The 21,850-nt window shown below is 45.5% G+C and overlaps 1 protein-coding gene across 8 annotated transcripts in view; it reads right to left on the reverse strand.

Annotated features, from left to right (window-relative positions):
- Nucleotides 1-1,683: 1,683 nt before the first annotated feature.
- Nucleotides 1,684-21,850, reverse strand: part of RASSF6 (Ras association domain family member 6) — a 36,914-nt gene continuing 16,747 nt past the window's right edge. For 6 of the 8 annotated variants that reach the window (XM_045017450.1, XM_045017449.1, XM_045017452.1 and 3 more), the window contains exons 3-11: nucleotides 21,082-21,160; nucleotides 19,045-19,196; nucleotides 16,007-16,098; nucleotides 15,358-15,548; nucleotides 12,815-12,916; nucleotides 10,758-10,809; nucleotides 9,529-9,647; nucleotides 9,339-9,436; nucleotides 1,685-3,423 (exon numbers count right to left, since the gene is read on the reverse strand). In XM_045017450.1, the coding sequence (XP_044873385.1) occupies nucleotides 3,348-3,423; nucleotides 9,339-9,436; nucleotides 9,529-9,647; nucleotides 10,758-10,809; nucleotides 12,815-12,916; nucleotides 15,358-15,548; nucleotides 16,007-16,098; nucleotides 19,045-19,196; nucleotides 21,082-21,160 (961 nt within the window). In that variant the 3' untranslated portion in view covers nucleotides 1,685-3,347. Of the gene's footprint in view, nucleotides 3,424-9,338; nucleotides 9,437-9,528; nucleotides 9,648-10,757; nucleotides 10,810-12,814; nucleotides 12,917-15,357; nucleotides 15,549-16,006; nucleotides 16,099-19,044; nucleotides 19,197-21,081; nucleotides 21,161-21,850 lie in introns of all 8 variants that reach the window. The other 2 variants (XM_045017454.1, XM_045017446.1) reach the window with 2 other exon arrangements.

The following is a 21,850-nucleotide window of genomic DNA, read 5'->3' on the forward strand; positions in this document are numbered from 1 at the left end:
TTAAAGGATGTACTTGACTTTCAAGCTCAACAAAGTCAGTGGCACTTACATTTAAAATTAAAGCCGGCGTTTCATTTCTTTGCTGAATCACAGCCATTTTTTTTCTTTTCTGGTTTCTTATATTTTTAAAGTCTTCTCCATCTATCTTAGTCTTGGTTTTTTACAACACTTACTTCTTTTACTTTTCATTTGTATTTCACGCATTGATGAGTTTGACAGAGTAGAAATAAAACAAACATAAAAGTAACAACAAGAAACTGCTGAATTGGAATTAATTTGCAAACTAGATACCATTAATTTGGGTTTGAATAGAGACTGGGAGTGGCTGGGTCATTACACAAATTGAATCTATTTCCCCAGGTTAAGTATCCTCACACCTTCTTGCCAACTGTCCGAAATGGGCCATCTTGATTATCACTACAAAAGTTTTTTTTCCCTGATGATGATAATAGCTCATCTTAATTAATTAGCCTCTTAGAGCTGGTAGGGCAACTTCCACCTTTTCATGTTCTGTGTGCAGATCTATCTTCTTACTATATGTTCCATTCTATGCATCCGATGAAGTGGGCTGTAGCCCACGAAAGCTTATGCTCAAATAAATGTGTTAGTCTCTAAGGTGCCACAAGTACTCCTATTTTTTTAAAGGCTCATTACCAAGCAGGAACAGCACATTAAAGCTAAGTACTGTGATTTCTGAAAACGATACATATGCCCCAACATACATGAGTGTAACTTGATAGGGTCATTCTGACAAAAACAAAAGCCTGGGCTACCAGATTGTATCTGCTTGTGATCTTGCAGTACCAAATGGAAGATAAATTTGACACTTGGAACAATATGCACAATGAGAGGGTGACCAAGATCCATGTAGACAGACTAGTTTTCCCCTTAATTGAGACATTACTTTAAATGTAATAAGGATAATTGGATATGAATCTGTTTTCCTCCGTGATAACCTTTGTAAGGATGAACTTTTACTCTCATAATTTATCCACTGGAATGGGATTATTTTATTTGAAAATAGACCTATTAGATTTAAAGTACCTTAAATCTAGCCATTTACACTCTCAGTGGGACCAATTTTGCAGCTTTTATGTAAATGTAAAACTCCCCTCTACTTAGGCCTGATTTGGTTAAACAATTAAAGCCAATGGATTTAAGCACTTACTTAAAGTTAAGCCAATGCTTAAGTGCTTTGCTAAATTAAGAACTGTGTGCATGTAGGTGTTACTGGACCCGACCTTTATTTTTCCCAGCCATTTTCCATATGGCCTGTAGATTGATGAGCTTTTACATCTCAGCCAAGTCACTGAGTTATTAATATGTCAACATTTTCATACTCTGTATTCATAAATAACGACTCACCAGTTACTAGGCTGAATTCCATAGGCCATTCTACATAATACTCATCAGAATTTTTTCAAACATATAATGCACTGGATACATTGCAAACCATTGAGAGAGACCAGAGTTACAAAAAATACCTTTTTGTATTAGGATTAAAACAATCAAATTATATAATTTCTAATCAGCCAGAAGGCTTGTACTCCAGTTACATTAATATAACAATACCTAAGTATGTTGTAGTGCCATCTAACCAGCGCCAAAGGTTACACTCCATCGTCAAGTGAACTGAAAACCCAAGGTGAAACTCAGCTAAAACTGTAACTTGTGCTTGGTTTTGGGTGGAAACCACATAATCATTTAATTTACTTGGTTTTGACCCAAAACCATAAACTGGTTGAGAGTTTATTGAAATGTGGCCTGCCCTTTACAAGCCTAAACCTTTTGGCTCATATTTCCTGTTTTTTAAGGCTTGGGAATGAAACTTTTCAAATACTGCAGCTGCGTTTATTGGCGTAAGGAATGGACAGCTCTAGCTTTGAGATATTTAATACTAAATATTCTTGACTGCGGAATGGTTTTAGCTAAAAAATAAGCACCTTAATAAAAAGTGCACAGGCAGGGTTATAAGAAGCTGTACATTAAAATAAACTAGTTGCTGATAACAAATAATAATTCCCATTAACACCGGTGCTTTTCATTTTTGATGCACCATCCAAGTTACAATGTCTCAGGCAAGAGGAAAGTGGTTATTTATGTTCGTGTAATTTATTCCACTATGTTCTACGGCAGCCTATTGTGCATTATGGTACAGCACATTATGGTACAGCAATGTTTGTCCTGTGTAATTTGCATAAGTACATGACAGCTCAACATGGGACATAGGAACCACAAGACAAAAGGCAAACACAGCCTGATAACAGGGGGCAGTGAGTTATTCCTATGAATTAGATGGGCTTTATTCACAACTTGGCAAGTTTGGCCTTAGCAAAATGCTTGGGATGGGTGATCCAAGTGACTGATATTAAGGAAGAGACTGATACAGACTCTGCGCTGTGGCCACACAATGCCTGGGACATGGGTGAATTATGCTAGTCTGCCCCAGCGGTACTCACTGGGATCATACTGCCTATGCATATTTTTGTCTGCTGAACAGAGTCCATCTCAGCATCTAAACAAGAAGGAACAAGGAAATAGGAAAGTAATCCCTTTCTTATCCAAAAGAAAATACCTCTGTGGGGTCTTGAAGAAACTGATCAATTGTAATCATGTTTAGAGAGAGCTCAAAAAGGAGTGACTTAAAAAGGAGTTTCAGGTGAAAAATTAACCTCTTATTTTTAATCAATTGATTAAATACAAAGCATGAGGGGAAGAGTCTTTTTCAGATCTTCTTATTCAAACTAAAACACTAAAGGTCTGATTTACAAAGGGAAGGGACTTAGGTGCCTAACTTCCATCGACTTTCAATGGGATTTAGCTACCTCACCTGCTTATGTGCCTAAATACCTTCGTAAATTTGGCCCTAGATCCATTAACGAGCACCCCCAGACTCAGACTAAACGATTTCTCTAAAACAAAGACAGCCTATGACTTTATTTTCAGTTTTCGGTACGATTCTTACTCCATCTGGGTGATTACGATATTTCTCTCTGGCTCTGGCTAGTGGGGTGCAAGTGGACAGGTTTCAACGCTGTGCCCTTTTAATTGTTTTTTCTCCTTTCTGAAGTTTCAAGTTACATGAGTGTTCACACTGTGCAGTACCCATGCTAGAGAACAATATGATTTTTATCAGCTCTTCTTAATTCCCATTCAGATTGCAGTGGAGTCTCTTTTCAATCCCAGATGCACAGTCACCAGCAACACCCCCCACCCCACTTGACAGGCCCATGTGCTATAGATGTCACAGTTATGGCACATTCTCAATATTTCCAAGGATATAAGGGATAGAAAATTAAGTTTCCTTTGGCTTAGAGGAAGTGTTTTATCAGCTGCAGGCTGTGACATTATACAGTAGTCTCCGTTTTTATTACTGTTTTACTGTCAAGGTGCTGACGGATGATATCCTTCTCCCTACCGTATCTGAGGGGGAGAGAAAGAGAGAGAGAGATAGAGAGCAATAATTTCAAAACACACTGAACTATGCAGAAATTCAGCTCAAATGTTCAATAAAATATTTAAATGGGTCAGAAATTTTTCATCAGAAAAAAAAATTTCTGATGGAAAATGGAAACTTTGTTGTTAGAAAACTTCTGAATTTTTCTGGATTCCCTGTCCTGTTTGTTATGGCCACATCATCAGCTGGTTTAAATTGACATACCTCTGTTTACTTCAGTGACAAGTCCTCTACATGCTTAGGCTGTGTCTACACTACACAGCTTTTAGTGACATGACTGAGGCCTGGTCCACACTAGGACTTTAATTCGAATTTAGCAGCGTTAATTCGAATTAACCGTGCACCCGTTCACACCAGGAAGCCATTTAATTCGACCTAGAGGGCTCTTTAGTTCGAATTCGGTACTCCACCCCGACGAGGGGAGTAGCGCTAAATTCGACATGGCTATGTCGAATTAGGCTAGGTGTGGATGCAAATCGAACTTACTAGCTCCGGGAGCTATCCCACACTGCACCACTCTGTTGACGCTCTGGACAGCAGTCCGAGCTCGGATGTTCTGATCAGCCACACAGGAAAAGCCCCCGGAAAATTTGAATTCCTTTTCCTGTCTGGCCAGTTTGAATCTCATTTCCTGTGTGGACGTCGTGGCGAGCTCAGCAGCACTGGCAGCGATGCAGAGCTCTCCAGCAGAGGAGTCCATGCAATCTCAGAGTAGAAAGAGGGCCCCAGCATGGACTGACCGGGAAGTCTTGGATCTGATTGCTGTGTGGGGCGATGAGTCTGTGCTTTCGGAGCTGCGCTCCAAAAAACGGAATGCAAAGACCTACGAGAAGGTCTCCAAAGCCATGGCACTCAGAGGATACAGCCGGGATGCAACGCAGTGCCGCGTGAAAATCAAGGACCTGAGACAAGGCTACCAAAAAATCAAAGCGGCAAACGGACGCTCTGGAGCCCAGCCCCAGACATGCCGCTTCTATGAGGCACTGCATGCCATTCTCGGTGGGTCTGCCACCACTGCCCCACCAGTGACCGTGGACTCTGAGTATGGGATAGTGTCGAGGGGCAGTTTCTCCGCGATGTTCTTGCCTTTTCCTTTGCATAACAATGCTTGACTGCTTGAATGCTTGAATGCTTGACTTTTCCTTTGCATAACAATGACCGTCGTTTAACAGCCACGTGTTGTAGGCTGCAGAGGAAAAGCATACAGGGATCTTTCCCGGGGACAGCCGCGAGGGGCTGGAACAGGGTCAGACTTTATGCTTTCCAGATTGCCTGCAGCAGGAGGGCCCTGCTATCCATTAATTGTTAAGCAGCCTAAAGTTTCCGGCTTACCAGGCCTGGCTGCTACACGGATTCTGCTGTCCTGCCCCGCTTGTCCGATCTCCAGTGCAAGACCCCAGGCAATGAAAGCGAATGCCGAAAAATCGAACTTGTCCTGAGAGCACATGAGATTAGGTGCCCTGTATGGTCTTGTTCACAGAAACTGAGTAGACTGTGTTTAGTGTTCGCAAACATGTATCTTTGGAAGGAAATCACTTCCTTTTTCCCATCACACAGCTGCGGCTCTTTCCCGAACTGCCCCGGCATCCCCCTCACAGAGGCTGGCGCAGATTAGGCGGTGAAAGAAAAAGACTCGGGACGAGATGTTCTCTGAACTGATGGCCATCTCCAGAGCCGAGGCGGCCCAGCAGAGCCAGTGGAGGGAGACCCTCTCTCAGCAGCAGCGCTCACACAGCGAACGGGAGGACAGGTGGCGGCAGGAAGACCAGCAGGCGACTCAAACGCTGCTTGGACTAATGAGGGAGCAAACAGACACGCTCCGGCGCCTTGTGGATGTTCTGCAGGACCGCAGGCAGGAGCAGAGAGCCCCCCTGAACTGTATCTGCAACCGCCCTCCCCCACCACAAAGTCCTGTCCCCCCCTCACCCAAAATCACAAGAAGGAGGGGCGCTAGGGGCCGTGAAAACTGTCACTCCACCCCAGCAGAGCGCTCATGTACCAAACAGCTCTCATTCCCTACAGTATGAGAATTGCTTGCCTTCCTGGCTCACCCGATCCCAAATCCCAGTTTCATCCCCCAACTGTGTAGTTGAGTATTAAAAGTAGTTTGCTGTTCATTACTGTTTCCGTCATGTTTCTTTGCAGAAGACTTTGTGTGAAGGGTGGGGGAGGGGTTTGTTAATTGCATAGGACAGCCACCATTAACAGGGTACAGAGATGGGGGCAGGATCAACAGCAAGTCACACACAGAGTGCAGTCACTAGGCACCCGGGTCACTGTGCGAGGTGTCTGCTGCCCCAGGTCAGTCTGGGAGGTGTATGTTGCCCCAGGGTCCGAGCGCCTGGCATCCACAAATGGCAAGGCAGGCTGCCTTTACCATGCCCTTCCACCCTAGCCATGAACCTCTCCGATGCCCTGAGCCCCAGCCAGAGCCATCATCCACCCACACCTACTCACCCTTCCCACACACCCCTCACCCCTTCCTGCAAACCCACCCCTTCCTGCACACCCTCCGGTAACCGTCCTCCCCCCAGAGACCGCTGTAGGAGCAGGAGCCTGTCAGTCCTCGAGTGTAGAAGCGGTCTGTACATCACTGCACACCGTACCCACCACAGTCTGCGTCCCTGTTGTAACCCTTGAACGAGAATTCATTAGTAAAGAAAACTTTGTTAATTAAAAATGTTCCAATAACTTTATTTTTAAACGTCTGTTGGAAGGGGGGAAACCTGGTGAACGGGGTATGTAACCGCTGAAAAAAGACAATAGGAACTGAAACAGGGGCAGGTTCAGCTTCTCTGTAAAGAGACTGGACAGTCATAGGTTACCCTGCTCGCTGAGGAACCTAGCTTTCAAAGCCTCCCGGATGCACAGCGCTTCCCGCTGGGCTCTTCTAATCACACGGGTGTCTGGCTGAGCGTAATCAGCAGCCATGCAATTTGCCTCAACCTCCCATCCCGTCATAAAGGTCTCCCCCTTGCTCTCACAGAGATTGTGGAGCACACAGCAAGCAGCAATAACAATGGGGATATTGGTTTTGCTGAGATCCGAGCGAGTCAGTAAGCTCCGCCATCTCCCCTTGAGACGTCCGAAAGCACACTCCACCACCATTCTGCACTTGCTCAGCCGGTAGTTGAAGAGCTCCTTCTCACTGTCCAGGGCGCCTGTATAGGGCTTCATGAGCCAGGGCATTAGCGGGTAGGCTGGGTCCCCGAGGATCACTGTAGGCATCTCCACATCCCCAACACTTACTTTGTGGTCCGGGAAGAAACTACCTTCCTGCAGGCGTCTAAACAGACCAGAGTTCCTGAACACACACGCGTCATGAACCTTGCCCGGCCACCCGACGTAGATGTTGGTAAAACGTCCCTTATGGTCCACCAGTGCTTGCAGCACCATTGAAAAGTAGCCCTTTCGGTTAATATACTGGCTGGCCTGGTGGGCCGGTCCCAGGATAGGGATGTGAGTGCCATCTATAGCCCCACCGCAGTTTGGGAATCCCATCGCGGCGAAGCCATCTATGACGACCTGGACGTTTCCCAGGGTCACCACCTTTGACAGCAGTAGGTCAACGATTGCGTGGGCTACTTGCATCACAGCAACCCCCACGGTAGATTTGCCCACGCCAAAGTGGTTCACTACTGACCGGTAGCTGTCTGGCGTTGCAAGTTTCCAGAGGGCTATGGCCACCCGCTTCTGCACAGTCAGGGCTGCTCGCATCCGGGTGTCCTGGCGCTTCAGGGCAGGGGCCAGCAAGTCACACAGTTCAAGGAAAGTGCCCTTACGCATCCTGAAGTTTCGCAGCCACTGTGATTCATCCCAGACCTGCAGCACTATGCGGTCCCACCAGTCCGTGCTTGTTTCCCGGGCCCAGAATCGCCGTCCCATAGCATGAACGTGACCCATTGCTACCATGATCTCCACGGCGCGGCATACCGTGCTTTGTGAGAGGTCTCTGCCACTCTGACACTTCACGTCCTCACCGCGCTGCCGGAGCCTCCTCGCCTGATTTCTCAGCAGCTGACTGTGGAAGAGGTGTTCGATAAGGTGCGAGGAGTTGACAACGGCCATAAGTGCAGCGATGATCGCAGCGGGCTCCATGCTCGCAGTGCTGTGGCGTCCGCGCTGTCACTGACCAGAAAAGTGCGTGAACAGAGTTCCCGCCGGCGCTTTCAAGGAGAGAGGGCGGGAGTGACGGTTGAATGATGACAGTTACCCAAAACCACCCTCGACACATTTTTCCCCCAGAAGGCATTGGGGGCTCTACCCAGCATTCCAATGGGAAGCGGGGACTGTGGGAACTGTGGGATAGCTGCCCAGAATGCACCGCTTCCAATGTCGACGCTTGCCCCGTTAGTGTGGACTCACAAATTCGAATTAGTGTCCTTGGTGTGGATACACAAATTCGAATTCATCAGGTCGAATCCATAAATTCGACCTAAGTTAAATCGAACTACTCCTGTAGTGTAGACATACCCTGAGTCGTTACAGCTGTGCTGCTAAAAGTCGTGCAGTGTGGCCGCTGTTTGTTGGCTCTCCTGCCGACAAACCCACCCCAGATGAGCGGCGTTTGCGTTGTCAGCAGGAGAGCGCTCGTGCCAACAAAACACTGTTGTCGGCAAAACTTTTGTCTTTCGGGGTGGGGGGGAAGGGGAGTTAACGCCTCTGAAAGACAAAAGTTTTGTCATTCAATTGCCAGTGTAGACCTAGCCTTAGCTATTGATCTGCGTTTTTAAAGTGCCTGTGACTGTGGTACATCCTTGGCTGGTGTCAGGAACGTGCGTGTCAGCTAGCTGAAGAGCCGTTTTAAAGGGTGTTGAGTTATACATCTCTCCAGATTAGGGTTACTATAGTCTCTGAACACTCCACAATCTTTAATACAGTGATGTTCAGATCTCAGTGGTTCAGGAGCCAAATTAGTGATCGACATTACCCAAAAGAGCCACCGTAGTGTGAATTCGTTGTTTCATTTACTATAGTACTATTCATATTTAAACTGTATAACAGGGGACATATTTAGTTCTGTATATACATATATTATTCTCACAGCAAAATGACTGACCAAGTATTATTATTTTATCAACTACAATCAGTCAATAACATAGTAAAAGCATCCTGATTGGTTAATAATTAAATCACAGTGTTTTAATACCATGTCCTGCAAAGAGCCAGAGGAGACGCATTTAAAAGCCACTTGTGGCTCCCGAGCCTCAGTCTGAGTTTCTCTGCTTTAATACATTTATCCTCATAAAGGCAGCACTATGAGCCTCCTTTTACAACTGGAGAACTGGGGTGTAGGGAACTGAACCTGGGTCTCCCGAGTGCCAGGCTAGCACCCTCACCACTGATCCTTCTATTAGCAAATCATTGCTAAGTGCTATGCAAACACTACCAGATTTGTTCTGGCATTTACAGCCACAGCCCATGAGTGTGTGTGTGGCGGGGGATGAGAGTTTGGGTGTGGGTGTGATGCAGGTGTGCTCTGGCCCAGCGGCAGTCTCTGGAGGCATTCTGACTGACTGAGCAAGAATATCTCTGGGAGCACTGAGGCTGTGGAAGCTGCAACAGCATTCAAAGGGTGCAGTGTGCACGCCCTGCTGGCCAGTGTGCCCAGTACAGCTGTTCCTGGAAGACATCCACAGGTCTTGCACACTGGGATGGTAATCCGTGAGGCTGTAGCTGCTACTTGGCAGGTGTGCCCGAGGGATGAGAAAGGCTACCTGCGCCCTCTCTCTATTTTTGTGCACCTGTGCAGAGCTAGCCACAATATAGCACCATGCTGTATATAGGTGCTACTTTGTAGAACCTACCAACAACTTTGAATGAAGTGTATTTTCTCAGACTAAACAAATAAATCAAACCTACCTAGTTTGCTCCTACTTACTTTGCAATTGTCTGTTGAATCTCCCGTTCTTCTTCTTCATCTAGTTTGTGCAGAAAGGATTCCAGAAGAGGAACGTGAAATTTAAGGTACTGAGCAACCTATTGTGGGGACCACAAGAAATGCACATCAGTGAGGTGTGTTAAATGGGAAGAGTATTGGGAAATATGCAGAACGAGGAGGATGTACATACATCACTGGTAACTTCTTCTGCATTTTTGTCCATGAGAAAAAATTGGGCAATCTTTTCTGAGGGACCCTGTAAAAGTCTCTCCAGCAGTGGAGTGTCTGTGTTCTTGAGCCTTTTCTTTTCTGGGAATGAAAACAAATGAATTGATGTGCATGTTCATATTGTGGCACAACATACAGCAGCAACTAATACCTAACCCAAATAATATGGCCAATTCTTTGCTTAGACATACTACTTTCATACTTTGGACATACGCTGCTCTTATTTAACACACACAACTGTCCTTAACATAAATGGGAGTGCCACATGCGGATCGATGGGAGCATATGGTCCTACAGATTTAAGGCCAAAATTTCCAAACCAGGGACCTAAATTAGGGCCCTAAACTTCTATTTAGGTATCAAAATAGAAACTGGCAGAGAAGGAACCAGGAGTTTCTATTTAGGTGATGAAATATGGATTTAGGAGCTTAAATTCAGGTCCACTGGCTTGGAAATTTTAGCCTTAGTTTCTCTTTAATAAAATCCCAGTGGCTAATTCTGCAAACCATTCTTTATCTTTCACATTTTGACATGAATGACCAATACATTCCCCTCTGTCCATGTACTCTTTTCTAATGAAATAAAGGAAGCAGGGTATTTTTGCTAAACTAAATGATAAACTCTCTGCTGAAGGCACAGTAATATAAACTGGACAACTGAGAGTTAAGATTAGCTTCCTTATTCTGAAAGCCAATGTAAAATATGACAGGAATAAAAATTGCAGACCTCATATACAGACAGCCACCATTTGAAAGGGATTTTGGCTGTTGCCGCCTCATGTAAGTATTTTATTACCCCTTGAGAGCAATATACTATGGGTTTCAAATAGAACCTCCTCTAACAAACTTAACTGGTATCCTGTACTCCAAAGTGCTCAGTGGGGTTTCACAGCATTTTATCTAAAGTTAGGTCCTTAAGCATATTTTTGCTAATCCTAAAATAACAAAGTTAACTTGACACACATTATATATACAAAGCATATGATGAATAAATTAAGTTCTGTTTTCCACTGAGAGAGACTATACCAGGTCTTCATGAATGGTTTTAGACCAACCTAATCCCCAGTTGGTGGAGCACAGGTAAGACTCCAATGCCTGTCCCTTTTGTTAAAGATATGAGCAGACTCCAAAGCCCACTGGAAGTATAATCAGAAGTGGAGCAATAGAGAAACAAACTGTTTGGCTTATTTACCTCCTGATGCATGGATGATATAAAGTGCAAATTCTTGTGGACTGTTTTCAATCTGACAAAGAAAAACCAAAATTGACTCAATGCACCGAGTGACAGATTTTACATATGCTACATTTCCCCATCATTAAACTGTCAGCAGATAACAGAGATGCACCTGAAATTTGTGGGCTTAAATCACAATGGGCTTTCAGTACTGATAGTAGATAGAAAAATTAGTAGGTGTGACACCCGTAATGATTCTGGATTTTGAACAGGGTCTCACACTAAGGTACCATTTTCCTTCCCTTTGCCCCCAGCTACCATGTCATTAATAAAACTACCATTGTACTTTCCAAAAGAGTAATGGATCACCACAGTGGATCATCTCACAAAAAAGCAATGGATCACCACTGCCTTGTTTCCCTGGAAACACTAACATTCCATACAAATCTTTTTGCGACAATCAGATTTGCCAGCTGTAGAGACACCGCAGTAGAGAATTTGGATTTACTACCACCCATTTGCCTAAATAACACTACAAAATGAGTTATGGGTATTATTCATAAAAGTCCACATTCTCCTTTTAGCATTTTATTTCACAACATGTTCCACTGCATTTCACTGACTTCACACTTAAGGGTTCTGTACAGCAGCAAGGTCAGATTAGAACGATCTAAAGCACTATATAAAAGCTAGGCACTATTATTGTTATTATTATTATTAATTATCTCCAGTATAAAGTAATTCTGAAATGGCAAGAACTGCAGATAGGGGATTATATTCAATAATTTAGAACTGTTCTTTTGGCATTTTTTTATGTAACACTCAAGTATAAGAGAAGCTATGGGCATCGAGCTAGTGGCACCTTAGTTATGAGAACGTATGAGAGTTTTGACTGAAGACAGTCGGCCAAAGGAAGGGTTATTCTAGTCACCCCAGAATAAAAGATCATTGCAGCCTATTTTTAATTGCCTTTCTGCTCCTGTAACATTCCTTGGCTGCATACATCCAGATGCCATGTTTTATCAGCGAGGTTTGAACATGGGAGCTTCCTCACTAAAACACAGGTCTTGCCACTTGAGCTGAAGGAAAGCTTCTTTTGCTGTAAGCAGTGGAAGTTAGTGACTTTTTTTTTTTTTGCAGGTGAGGCACAAATCACAAAATATTTATTTCCACCCTGCCCAATGTAATAGCTATTAAAGCTTACCTTGTTTATATGGAAGCAGCAGCAAGCAGACCAGGCAGCTGGAGTTGCTAAATTGGCTCCTCATGAACGGGGCCTACCCCATGGGGCTGAGGCTGGGAAGGCACAGGGTGCAGGCCCCATCCCTGCCCTCTGCAAACCCCCTGCAGCTTGGGCTTAACTGCTACAATCCTGCTATGACTGCACCAAGCAGTGGTTACCACAGCAACACCCTTATAAAGTGACTCCTGGGTGGTAAATTGCCATGGTAACAAGGCAGATTCAGGAGGCACTATTAGCTATACCAAGATTTGAGCCTCTTTCGCTACTGGAGAGAGTGAGCTGTGACATTTAAATCAAATCACAGTTTGTCCTTGACTGACAAATATATACAGATTTAAGTAAAACAGAGTTTTCAACATGTATTTTGTAGCCTGACTGGCGTGGGCTGATGAACTGCCACTAGTTATAAGCAAATCATATTTGCGAGGACCTGTCGCTAGAGGGAGACATGGTCACACGCACTAAGCAATACATTAGCCTCCCAGTCTGGGAAAAGCAGAAGATATAGTACAGCTTTCCTTACTGTCAATATAATTATAACAAAGTCATTCTCTAGTTCCTCCTGCTCTGGAAACTAAAGTAACGACAGCATCAAACACTTGTCACTAGTCTCAGAACACCTGTGAAGCCTTAGGAAAAATAAAACCTACCTTCATCCTTAAAAGTGGCAATAGCACACTTCACTGGTATACTTTCTGTTTGTGGCAAGTCTCCATAATATTTCTTTCCTTAGATACAGTTGGCAACAGAGGGCATTTCTACATTCTGGTTATCTTTTCCAGAATTCTTTCTGTGTGTGTGTGTGTGTGTGTGTGTGTGTAAAGAGGATTACCTTAAATTTCTGAAGCAGTTGCTCTATTACCTCTCCTGTTTTCATGTTACTGTTTATTCTTATTTTAGTTTCTGATCCAAAGGCTGGAGTGAAAACTGACGTCTAAAAAACAAGAGCAAGAAAATGTGACATTAACACCAATTTGGTGAAAATACACTGGTGTAAAATCGTTCTGGGACAATACGATATATCATGCAACATGTATATTATTCCTTCTTTGCTTGAAATTGTCTGCTCCTTGAAATCTACTTATGCATATTTTAAAAGCATGGTACATATTCCCAATTTTTTCAGTGTGACATATTTCTGTGAACAGATTTATTCAATGCGTGGTTCTTGTGTTTTTTGTTTTTTCTAGTTTCTTAAAAAGGAAGGAAAGAAAGAATATAAAGATAATTAATTAGAATATTATGAAGATATTCCGAGCTACTATAGTTATACCTATGACAGCATTTCTACCGCAAAATCCTAGATTACAGTTTTTATTTCTTAGCACTAAAATCAATAGACCAAAATTCTGATCTCAGTTATCACTAACTCTGGGGGTAATTCCACTGATTTTAATGGAGCTAGTCTGCATTTTCCCAGCAGATATGAATGCTGAATTTGGCTCAGTCATTCTATTTGGAAAGTAGTTTAGTTCTGTAGGGCCAAAGATTAGGGTTAAAACTTTTTTGTATGTAAAGATTGTCACAGTCTGCCTGGTCCCTGGGAATGAAATAGGTCCAGAGCCCTTGTACCAGAGCAGGGGCTCCCAATATGCCCAGTTAAAAGGACAGAGCAACACCTGGGACTGTAGCGGATCAGGGCAGCTGACCCTAGACAAAAGAGACCAGGATGGGAACAAGACCTGGTGAGTTGGAGACACCCAGCGAGAGAGACAGATGGTGAATCAGACCTGTCTGAGTGAGGTCAGGAAAAGGGAAAGCTGACAATTGCCAGAGCCAGGAGGTGTTTCCTGGGGGAAGATGCCTGAAGGCAGAGAAAGCAGCAAGGGGGGTTTGCCAGCTGACCTCCCCAAGCCAGAGAGGACTGTGAAGGCAAGGGGAGCACCACAGAGGATTGCTCACTGATATCTCCGTGTTGGAGAGCTGGACCCAGGGGAAGAGTGAGAGGACCCGGGGGAGTGAGGGACACTCCCCTGGTAAAGTTGATCTCCCAGCAGAGGGGCTGTGGGGGTTCCTGCTGGGAAGAATGGGCTTGCGCTCCAGCTGGAAGGGCTGGGCTAGCCATCTTGACAGAAGAGGACTGATGAGAAGCCTAGGTGTGGCGGAAGAGGAAGACACCGGACTGGGCTATGGAAGGACTTTCAGCAGAGAGACTGGTGGGACACTTGCTGGGGAGAGCGGGGTTGAAAGGACCAGGTATGGGGGATATGGGAAATGGACTACGCTTGGGATTTTTGTTGGGGGAATCAGTGAACTGTGTTTTGGTAATAAACTGGCCCCAAGCAGGGGTATTATTTAATCAAGTGAGCCTGAAGTGGATTTACTGGGGAACAGGGAAATTGAAGCAAATGTGCCTGTCATGTCACAGCCTATGATAATAATAGACCTTAAATTAATGTCTGGCAAAAAAAATGAATGAAGTAAAATACAAACAAGAGTAAAACCTTACAAACCCCAAACATTTGAAGGTAATGTACAACAATTAAAATTAGTGAGATGATGCTGAAGTACTGAATGTTGAAATAAGACCTTGTAAAACTGGGAGGTGCATCTCAGGGGGCTATTCCAGTCAGCAAACACATCTGGGAAAGCTTCTGGTCAGCCCATGTGGATGTGCATAAGGGAGCCGGGGCCCCCTAAGAGGGCAGGGTGGTACCTGTACAAGGAGTGACCTTGTACAGGTACTGTCCAGAATCTCAGTAAAGTTGCACAGTCCCCTGCTCTCTGCGCTGGCTTCCCAGAGACGACTGCGTCAGGTTCAAAGTCTTGGCCTTTGCTTCAAGGCGCTCCATGGTTTGGGCTATCTATCTATCTAAAAGATCGATTAAAGCTCTAGGGTGAAGGTGACTCTCTTCTCCTCAGGCACAATGGAACCATTTGCCATAAGGCTAATGCTTGCCTCTACAGGAGACAGAGCTTGGCGGGTCCAAGGCAGCTGAACAAAATCCCACAGGAATGAAGGACCATCCCAAACCTCTCTCCCAAGTGCAAGGCACACTTCTGAGGCCTGCCTTCTCTGACATAACCACAGACCAGTGTGTACAGCATCCCCAGCAGTATTAGGTGCTGGGAACAGGGCAAGGAGGGATGGGGTGAGGGCAGAGCCATGACTCCATGCCCACTCTTTACCAGCCAGTCGAGCTAGCCAGACACAGAGTGGGGAGGCTGGAGACTGCTCGATCCTCAAGCACGGTGCAGCAGACACAGCGGTGACACTGTGCGGTAGCTCTCTGGAGGCTTGGGCCACTGAGCTCTCATGCCACACCTCACCTGATGATGGTTAGGGCACAATCAAGCCATAAACAAATCGTTGCATTTCACCCCATCAGTTCTCTGCCGCATTCACAGGAACTTAACACAGGAGAGCGTTCACACCTCGTAGTTGTAGAAATGTCCATTAATGGAGAACCTGTGCGTTTCCACATCTTTTCTTGCTATTGTGGGGGAATTTGCCCTTTTCCTCACTTGTGCAGCATCACTCAAGGTTCTGGTTCTGTGTGGGGTCAGGGAGTTGAGCTCCTGCACACTCCTTGGCTTCAGGGTGCTGCTCTCATAAGAGAAGCAACCTGGACAAAATAAAACATCATCAGCACATTGTAGAGCTACTCCACCTCCCTTTTAGTACAGCCCAGTGCTGCTTGCAGCATCATTTCTATAGCTGTTTGCCAGTAGGTGGTGCTGGTACAAAGGCATCATGGTTTGTAGTGTTCATAAAGCAGTCATAGAGTTCTCGGCTGTTTGAACTGGCAGCAAGTAACAGAATGTCGTTCCATTGAGTCTTTGGGGATAATCTCCTTAGAGATAGTATAGTTCAGTATTATGGGCTGATTGCTATATCGATAATGAGCAGATAGCTGTATTGCCATCACTACTATTTATTATAATGTATTCAAGTCAAAAAACTGGAATCAGGGAAAGAAGTCTCTTAATACTCCTCCCCACAGACAGGGCTAAATTTTGTCATCAATTGTACTGGCACAGCCACAGAAGAGGACTTTCTGATGACTATATAAAGAACACTGACCTTTCTCCTGGTTTGGGGGTTCTTCTGAAGAATTTGGTGTCTCTTCGCTAATGTGATGGAGATTATGAACTTCGCCCCAGCGCATCATCCCCCTGAAACAGGGATCAAGCATGTATTTACAGGTTGATATTCTTTTTTAATTGGGGTGAATTCAGTTTAGGTTCCAGCCAAGCATCACATAACAGATGGCTGTTCCTGTTCAGAACTGTAAACATCATGTTAGAGTCTTTCATTTGATGGTATAAAGTAGGTAACTCTAGCACATCACAATATCATGTTTTACTAAACATGTGGGACCAAGGGCCCCACAAGTTGCTCATAAACCTAAGCAGAACAGGTCAACTACGGAAAAAAACGTGTCAAATTATTCACACTTTATTATTAGTTTTATAGTTACATAGGGGTCCCAACTGAGATGAAAGTCCCAATGATCTAGACACTGTGCAGAGACATAGTACGAGACAGTTCCTGCTTTGAAGAGCTTATACTCTATATAGATAAAACTGGCCAATGAGGTCTCATTATCTCCATTTTACAGATGGGGAACTGATGACCACAGAGATCTGTACTCCTAGCACAATGGGGTGCTCATCCAGGACTAGGACTCCTAGACACTGTGATAATATAAATAAAACAATAACAAGAGACTTGTCCGAGGTCATACAGGAAATCTGTGACCCAACTGGGACCAGCTGTGGTCCAGTGGGAACCAAGCTTTCCTAAATGCCATAAAGTACCTTAACCACAGACCCAACTTTCACTCTATAAATAATTCCCTTATTCATTCAATTTTTTGACAAATAGTCTTTGACCAACTATAGCACTGATCAAGTACTGCAGTAAACAACCTGCATGAAAATATATTCAACAAATAATGGCAAAAGTGTCAGAAACTATATTTGAAGAATACTCCGATCATATCCTCAAGTGGATGGCTGATACTTAAGGCTACGTTTTAGTCATGGGTATTTTTAGTAAGGGAGTCATAGACAGGTCACAGTCAGTGAAATAAAAGTTCATGGCCCGTGCGCGGTCCATGACTTTTACTATATACTCCTAACTAAAACTTCAGCCGGGGGTGCTCTGGGGGAGCGGTCCAGGGGTACTGGAGGGTGGGCCGGGATCCCTGCTGGTGCTGGGGGGTGGCAGGCAGCAGTGCATGGCCTGGGACCTGCGCTGGTCCTGGGGGGGGGGCGGAGGGGAGGGCTGGCGGGGCTCGCAGGCTCCCCACCTGGCTCTGCGTGTCCCTGCAGCTCCTAGGGGAGGGGCGACCAGGAGGGTTGTGCGCGCTGCTCCTGCCACAACTGCTGGCTCCACAGCTCCCATTGGCCGGGAACTGCAGCCAATGGGCACTTCGGGGGTGGCACCTGCGTGCATGGACAGCGCACGGAGCCCTCTTGCCGCTCCGCCTAGGTGGTAAGGTAAGCAGGGGTGGCTCTAGACATTTCGCCGCCCCAAGCACGGTGGCATGCTGCGGGGGGTGCTCTCCCGGGCGCCGGTCCTGTGGCTCTGGTGGACCTCCCGCAGGCGTGCCTGTGGAGGGTCCGCTGGTCCTGCGGCTCCGGTGGACCTCCCGCAGGCGTGGAGGTCCACCAGAGCCGCCTGCCGCCCTCCCGGCGACCGGCAGAGCGCCCCCCGCGGAATGCCACCCCAAGCACGCACTTGGCATGTTGGGGCCTGGAGCCGCCCCTGGTGGTAAGTGCTGCCCCGCACCCCACCCCCCTGTCCCAGACCCGAACCCCCTCCCAGAACCAAATGGCTGTGGCTGGCCCAGGGCAGCCACTGAGCCAGCACTGGCCGCTGCAGAAGTCACGGAAAGCCACGGAATCTGTGACTTCTGTGACCTCTCTGATAGACCCTTACCCTTTTAAAGTACTACATGGAGCAAAGTATGAGTATCTGGTGTTTTATCTAAAAATCGAACAAAAAATCCTGTTCTAGATATAGGTCATAGATTTTATGGCCAGAAGGGCCCATCGTGATCATCTAGTCTGACCTCCTGCACATCGCAGGCCACAGAACCTCACCCACCCACTCCTGTAATAGACCCCTAGCCTCTGGCAGAGTTACTGAAGTCCTCAAATTGTGATTTAAAGACTTCAAGTTACAGAGAATCCACTATTTGCACTAGGTTAAACCTGCAAGTGACCTATGCCCCATGCTACAGAGGAAGGCAAAAAACCCCAGGGTCTCTGCCAATCTGACCTGGGGAAAAATTCCTTCCTGACCCCAAAAATGGCAGTCAGTTGAACCCTGAGCACGTGGGCAAGACCCACCAACCAGACACCTGGGAAATAATTCCCTGTAGTAACTCAGAACCCTCCCCATTTAGTGCCCCATCTCCAGCTGTTGGGATATCTGCTGCTAGAAGTCACAGATGGGCCATATGGCATTGGAGGCAGTGTCATCAGGAAAATTACCAAAATTCAGGTTGCTCAGCTCCTATTTGAGAATTATGTCCTGGAGGCAGGGACAGATGATCTCTGTGATTTCATCACCCTGAAACCTGTGGGACATTAGTGGGTCAAATTAATGCTGATTCAGTCTGCTTCCTCCTGGGGATGGAGGAGGATTCCCTAGCAGCAGAGCTCCTGCTTAGGGTTCAGGAGGAAGCACACAGCTTTCAGTTGTCTCAGGGGATCTGCTGGTGTGAGGGGAGAGAAGCAAATGTGCCATTCCCCGACCATAACTGCAGAATGCAGGGGGAACACAGTTCACACGTGCAGAGTTCCCCGCCTCAGGTATGCAAGTAGCCCATATAGGAGATTGGGCCTTTTTTTGCCATTGATTTTTGTAACTACTTTTAAAACCCACTTTAAAGCCTGGATTCGTTACAAAAAAGTGTCTGATTTCTGCATTGCAGAAGCTGTCACAAGGCCAAACAAGCAACAAATGAAACCTTACACAGGCTTCCACCATGCAAAAGCCAGGTAGAGCCTTTATAGAATCTGGGGTGCAAATGTCATCTTTGTTTTATCTTCACAATTGGCCTGTGGAAACATCAGCCTGCATGAGGCTTACAGAAGTTAATATATTACCTTTTACTAGGGAACAAACCCACACGCTCTGGCGACTTCAGAGTCACAAAAGGGGGAATTTGCTTCTCATCTTGGATTTTTAACCAAATGGGACAACGTACTCCCCAAAAAATAGCCAGGATTCCTTCGATAACTGGTTTGCTGCCTTCTGGCTGAAAAAAATCAGAGTGCAGTGTTATGATGGGCCTAGGGAATCAGGTTCCATGTGAAGCTGCAGGAAACAGTTGAGACTAAGAGCCAAGTCTTGCTTGTCGGATGGTTAGTCCTGGTGAAGCAAACAGGACAAGTGCATTTTATTGAAGGTATCAGCAAGGGGTAGCCTCTGGCTAGTACAAGCCCGGTACAGACCATGGGTATGTACTTGACTCACTAGCCAGCTCTGAAACGCCTACTGCACTGTCTTCACTGTTATTCTTACCCACCCCAGCTGGATTCAAGCTAGCTCGGGTAGGAGAGCCCAGGCACAGCTTTGCTGTGTTGATATAGACAACCCTGGCACTCTAGCTCACAGACTGAGGAACCAAGTCTGTGCTGGAGTGTCACCAAAAAGGGTCTGCTGAAGTCCTGGCCTGGATTTTGCAATCATGGAGTGGATTGCTGACTACACTGCAGGGCTCTGTAGTAAATTAAGGGGAAAGGGCCCACTCCAATACCCACTGATGTCAGTGGAGGTTAATGGGCCTTGCATCAGGCCAAAATCCTGTTGTCCTTGCGTAGTGCCCTTATTGTGGCAAAACTCTTGATGACTTAGTGGAGTTTTAACTGAGTACAGATTGAGAAGCCCATGCTCCCCCTTTGCAGATTATTTTCCCAGGGTTATTTCCTTGAGGGCCCTATGTGTTCCCGTGAAGGCAGAAGAGTGGAAGCTCTCCACTGTGGAAGAGGATGAATGAGTCAGACCTTGAAACCAGGGGATCTTGGGAGACACACCAGAAACAAGACCCATTCACTCCGAGGTTCCTTGCCTCCACACCAGCCCCATGACCCATGCCAGGCTTGTGCTACCAAGATCTACCCTGATTGCTGTTGTCCCCAGAGGTGCCCTGTGTTGAGGAGGATGCTGAAAAAGTTACAGCAAACTTGAGCACCAATGACAATGAGATTTCCTTCCTTGGGTTGGGGGAGGTACAGAGTGTCCTGGCACAATGCTACCTCCCTCAGCTGATGATTCTATATCCTTGTGGAGCTCTCCGAGTAGGACTCCCTGTGATGTAAGGAGTGAGGTGGCAGGGAGATCATGCTGCTGAGTCAATAGCTCCTCCCCTTTTCATGACTCACCTAACCTAGATCTGTGAGTTTCAGCTCTCCACCACTCTTGAAGAATGGGACTGTAGAATTTGGCTGTCATGCTTGCTTTTTTATATTGTAAAGCAGGGGTCGGCAACCTTTCGGAAGTGGTGTGCCGAGTCTTCATTTATTCACTCTAATTTAAGGTTTTGCGTGCCAGGAATACATTTTAACGTTTTTAGAAGGTCTCTTTCTATAAGTCTATAATATATAACTAAACTATTGTTAAAGCAGCAAAGAGTTCTGTGGCACCTTATAGACTAACAGACGTATTGGAGCATGAGCTTTCGTGGGTGAATACCCACTTTGTCGGATGCATGTAGTGGAAATATCCAGGGGCAGGTATATATATGCAAGCAAGAAGCAGGCTAGAGAAGCAACTATTGTTGTATGTAAGTAAATAAGGTTTTAAAAATGTTTAAGAAGCTTAATTTAAAATTAAATTAAAATGCAGAGCCCCCCAGACTAGTGGCCAGGACCCGGGCATTGTGAGTGCCACTGAAAATCAGCTCAAGTGCCGCCTCCCGCACTCATGCCATAGGTTGCCTACCCCTGTTGTAAAGACTCATGTTATAACTGAAGAAGCACACTCCACCTTATACTTTAATGTGCCACTAATGCACTCCTAAGGTATTTGAAACCCCATGTTCCACAGCTCACCTGCAGTTTGTAACAACAGCTCATTGGCGCCCCCGCCTGGGGTTATACTGCTGTGCTTTTCAAATAGTTCTGTTTGCCTACATTTCTTACCTGATTATAGGAGAGCTGCAGATTTTCTTGGTCAGCATAAAAATAGTTATACGTCTTCAGTAAAGTGTTAAGCTGATCCCTAGAAGAAGTGATCACAATGAGACTATTAAAAATCTCTCTAGTACCATAAAATCCAGATGTCAAGGTCAACATTTTCAAATATTGTTAGACTTCTAAATCCCTGTTTAGTTTTCAGGAGTACTCAGCTCCTACAATCGCACTGGCACGAGTGGTAATTATGGGGCAATTAGCACCTCTGAAAAATCAGGTCACGTATTCTGGTGCCTAATTATTAGTTTAGGCAGCCAATTTTAAAGCACCCAAGTTTGAAATGTTGGCCCAAATACAGTAATTTAATGCAAATGGACACTTTACAATAACAATATAAAATAAGTATACTATACAATAAGAAAATGTCATCTTCAGCATAGTAACGGGACTGGGAACAACTGATTCCAAAACTTTTCTTCAGAACTCTGGGCTTGCTGCAATTAGAAGTGCTTGCTTGGTAATTGGAACATTAAAATTGGGGAATTTGCTAGCTCATGAAAAAATAAGACATTTTGAAGACTGTCTAGTCTAGAGCCTGGAATAGGTCCTAGTTAAAATATTGCTTATAAATCAATATAAATAGTTTCTCAAACCATTTGAAGGGGAGATGGAAGGTGGGTGTTTAAGGATACATCTATATTTGAGCTGTGAGTTGTGATTCCCAGCTTGCGGAGAGATACCCCCGCGAACTCTGCTCGAGCTAGTGCCTAAAAATAGC

This window comes from Mauremys mutica, chromosome 5 (genome assembly GCF_020497125.1).
Source record: "Mauremys mutica isolate MM-2020 ecotype Southern chromosome 5, ASM2049712v1, whole genome shotgun sequence".
Classification (NCBI taxonomy): Eukaryota; Metazoa; Chordata; order Testudines; family Geoemydidae; genus Mauremys; species Mauremys mutica.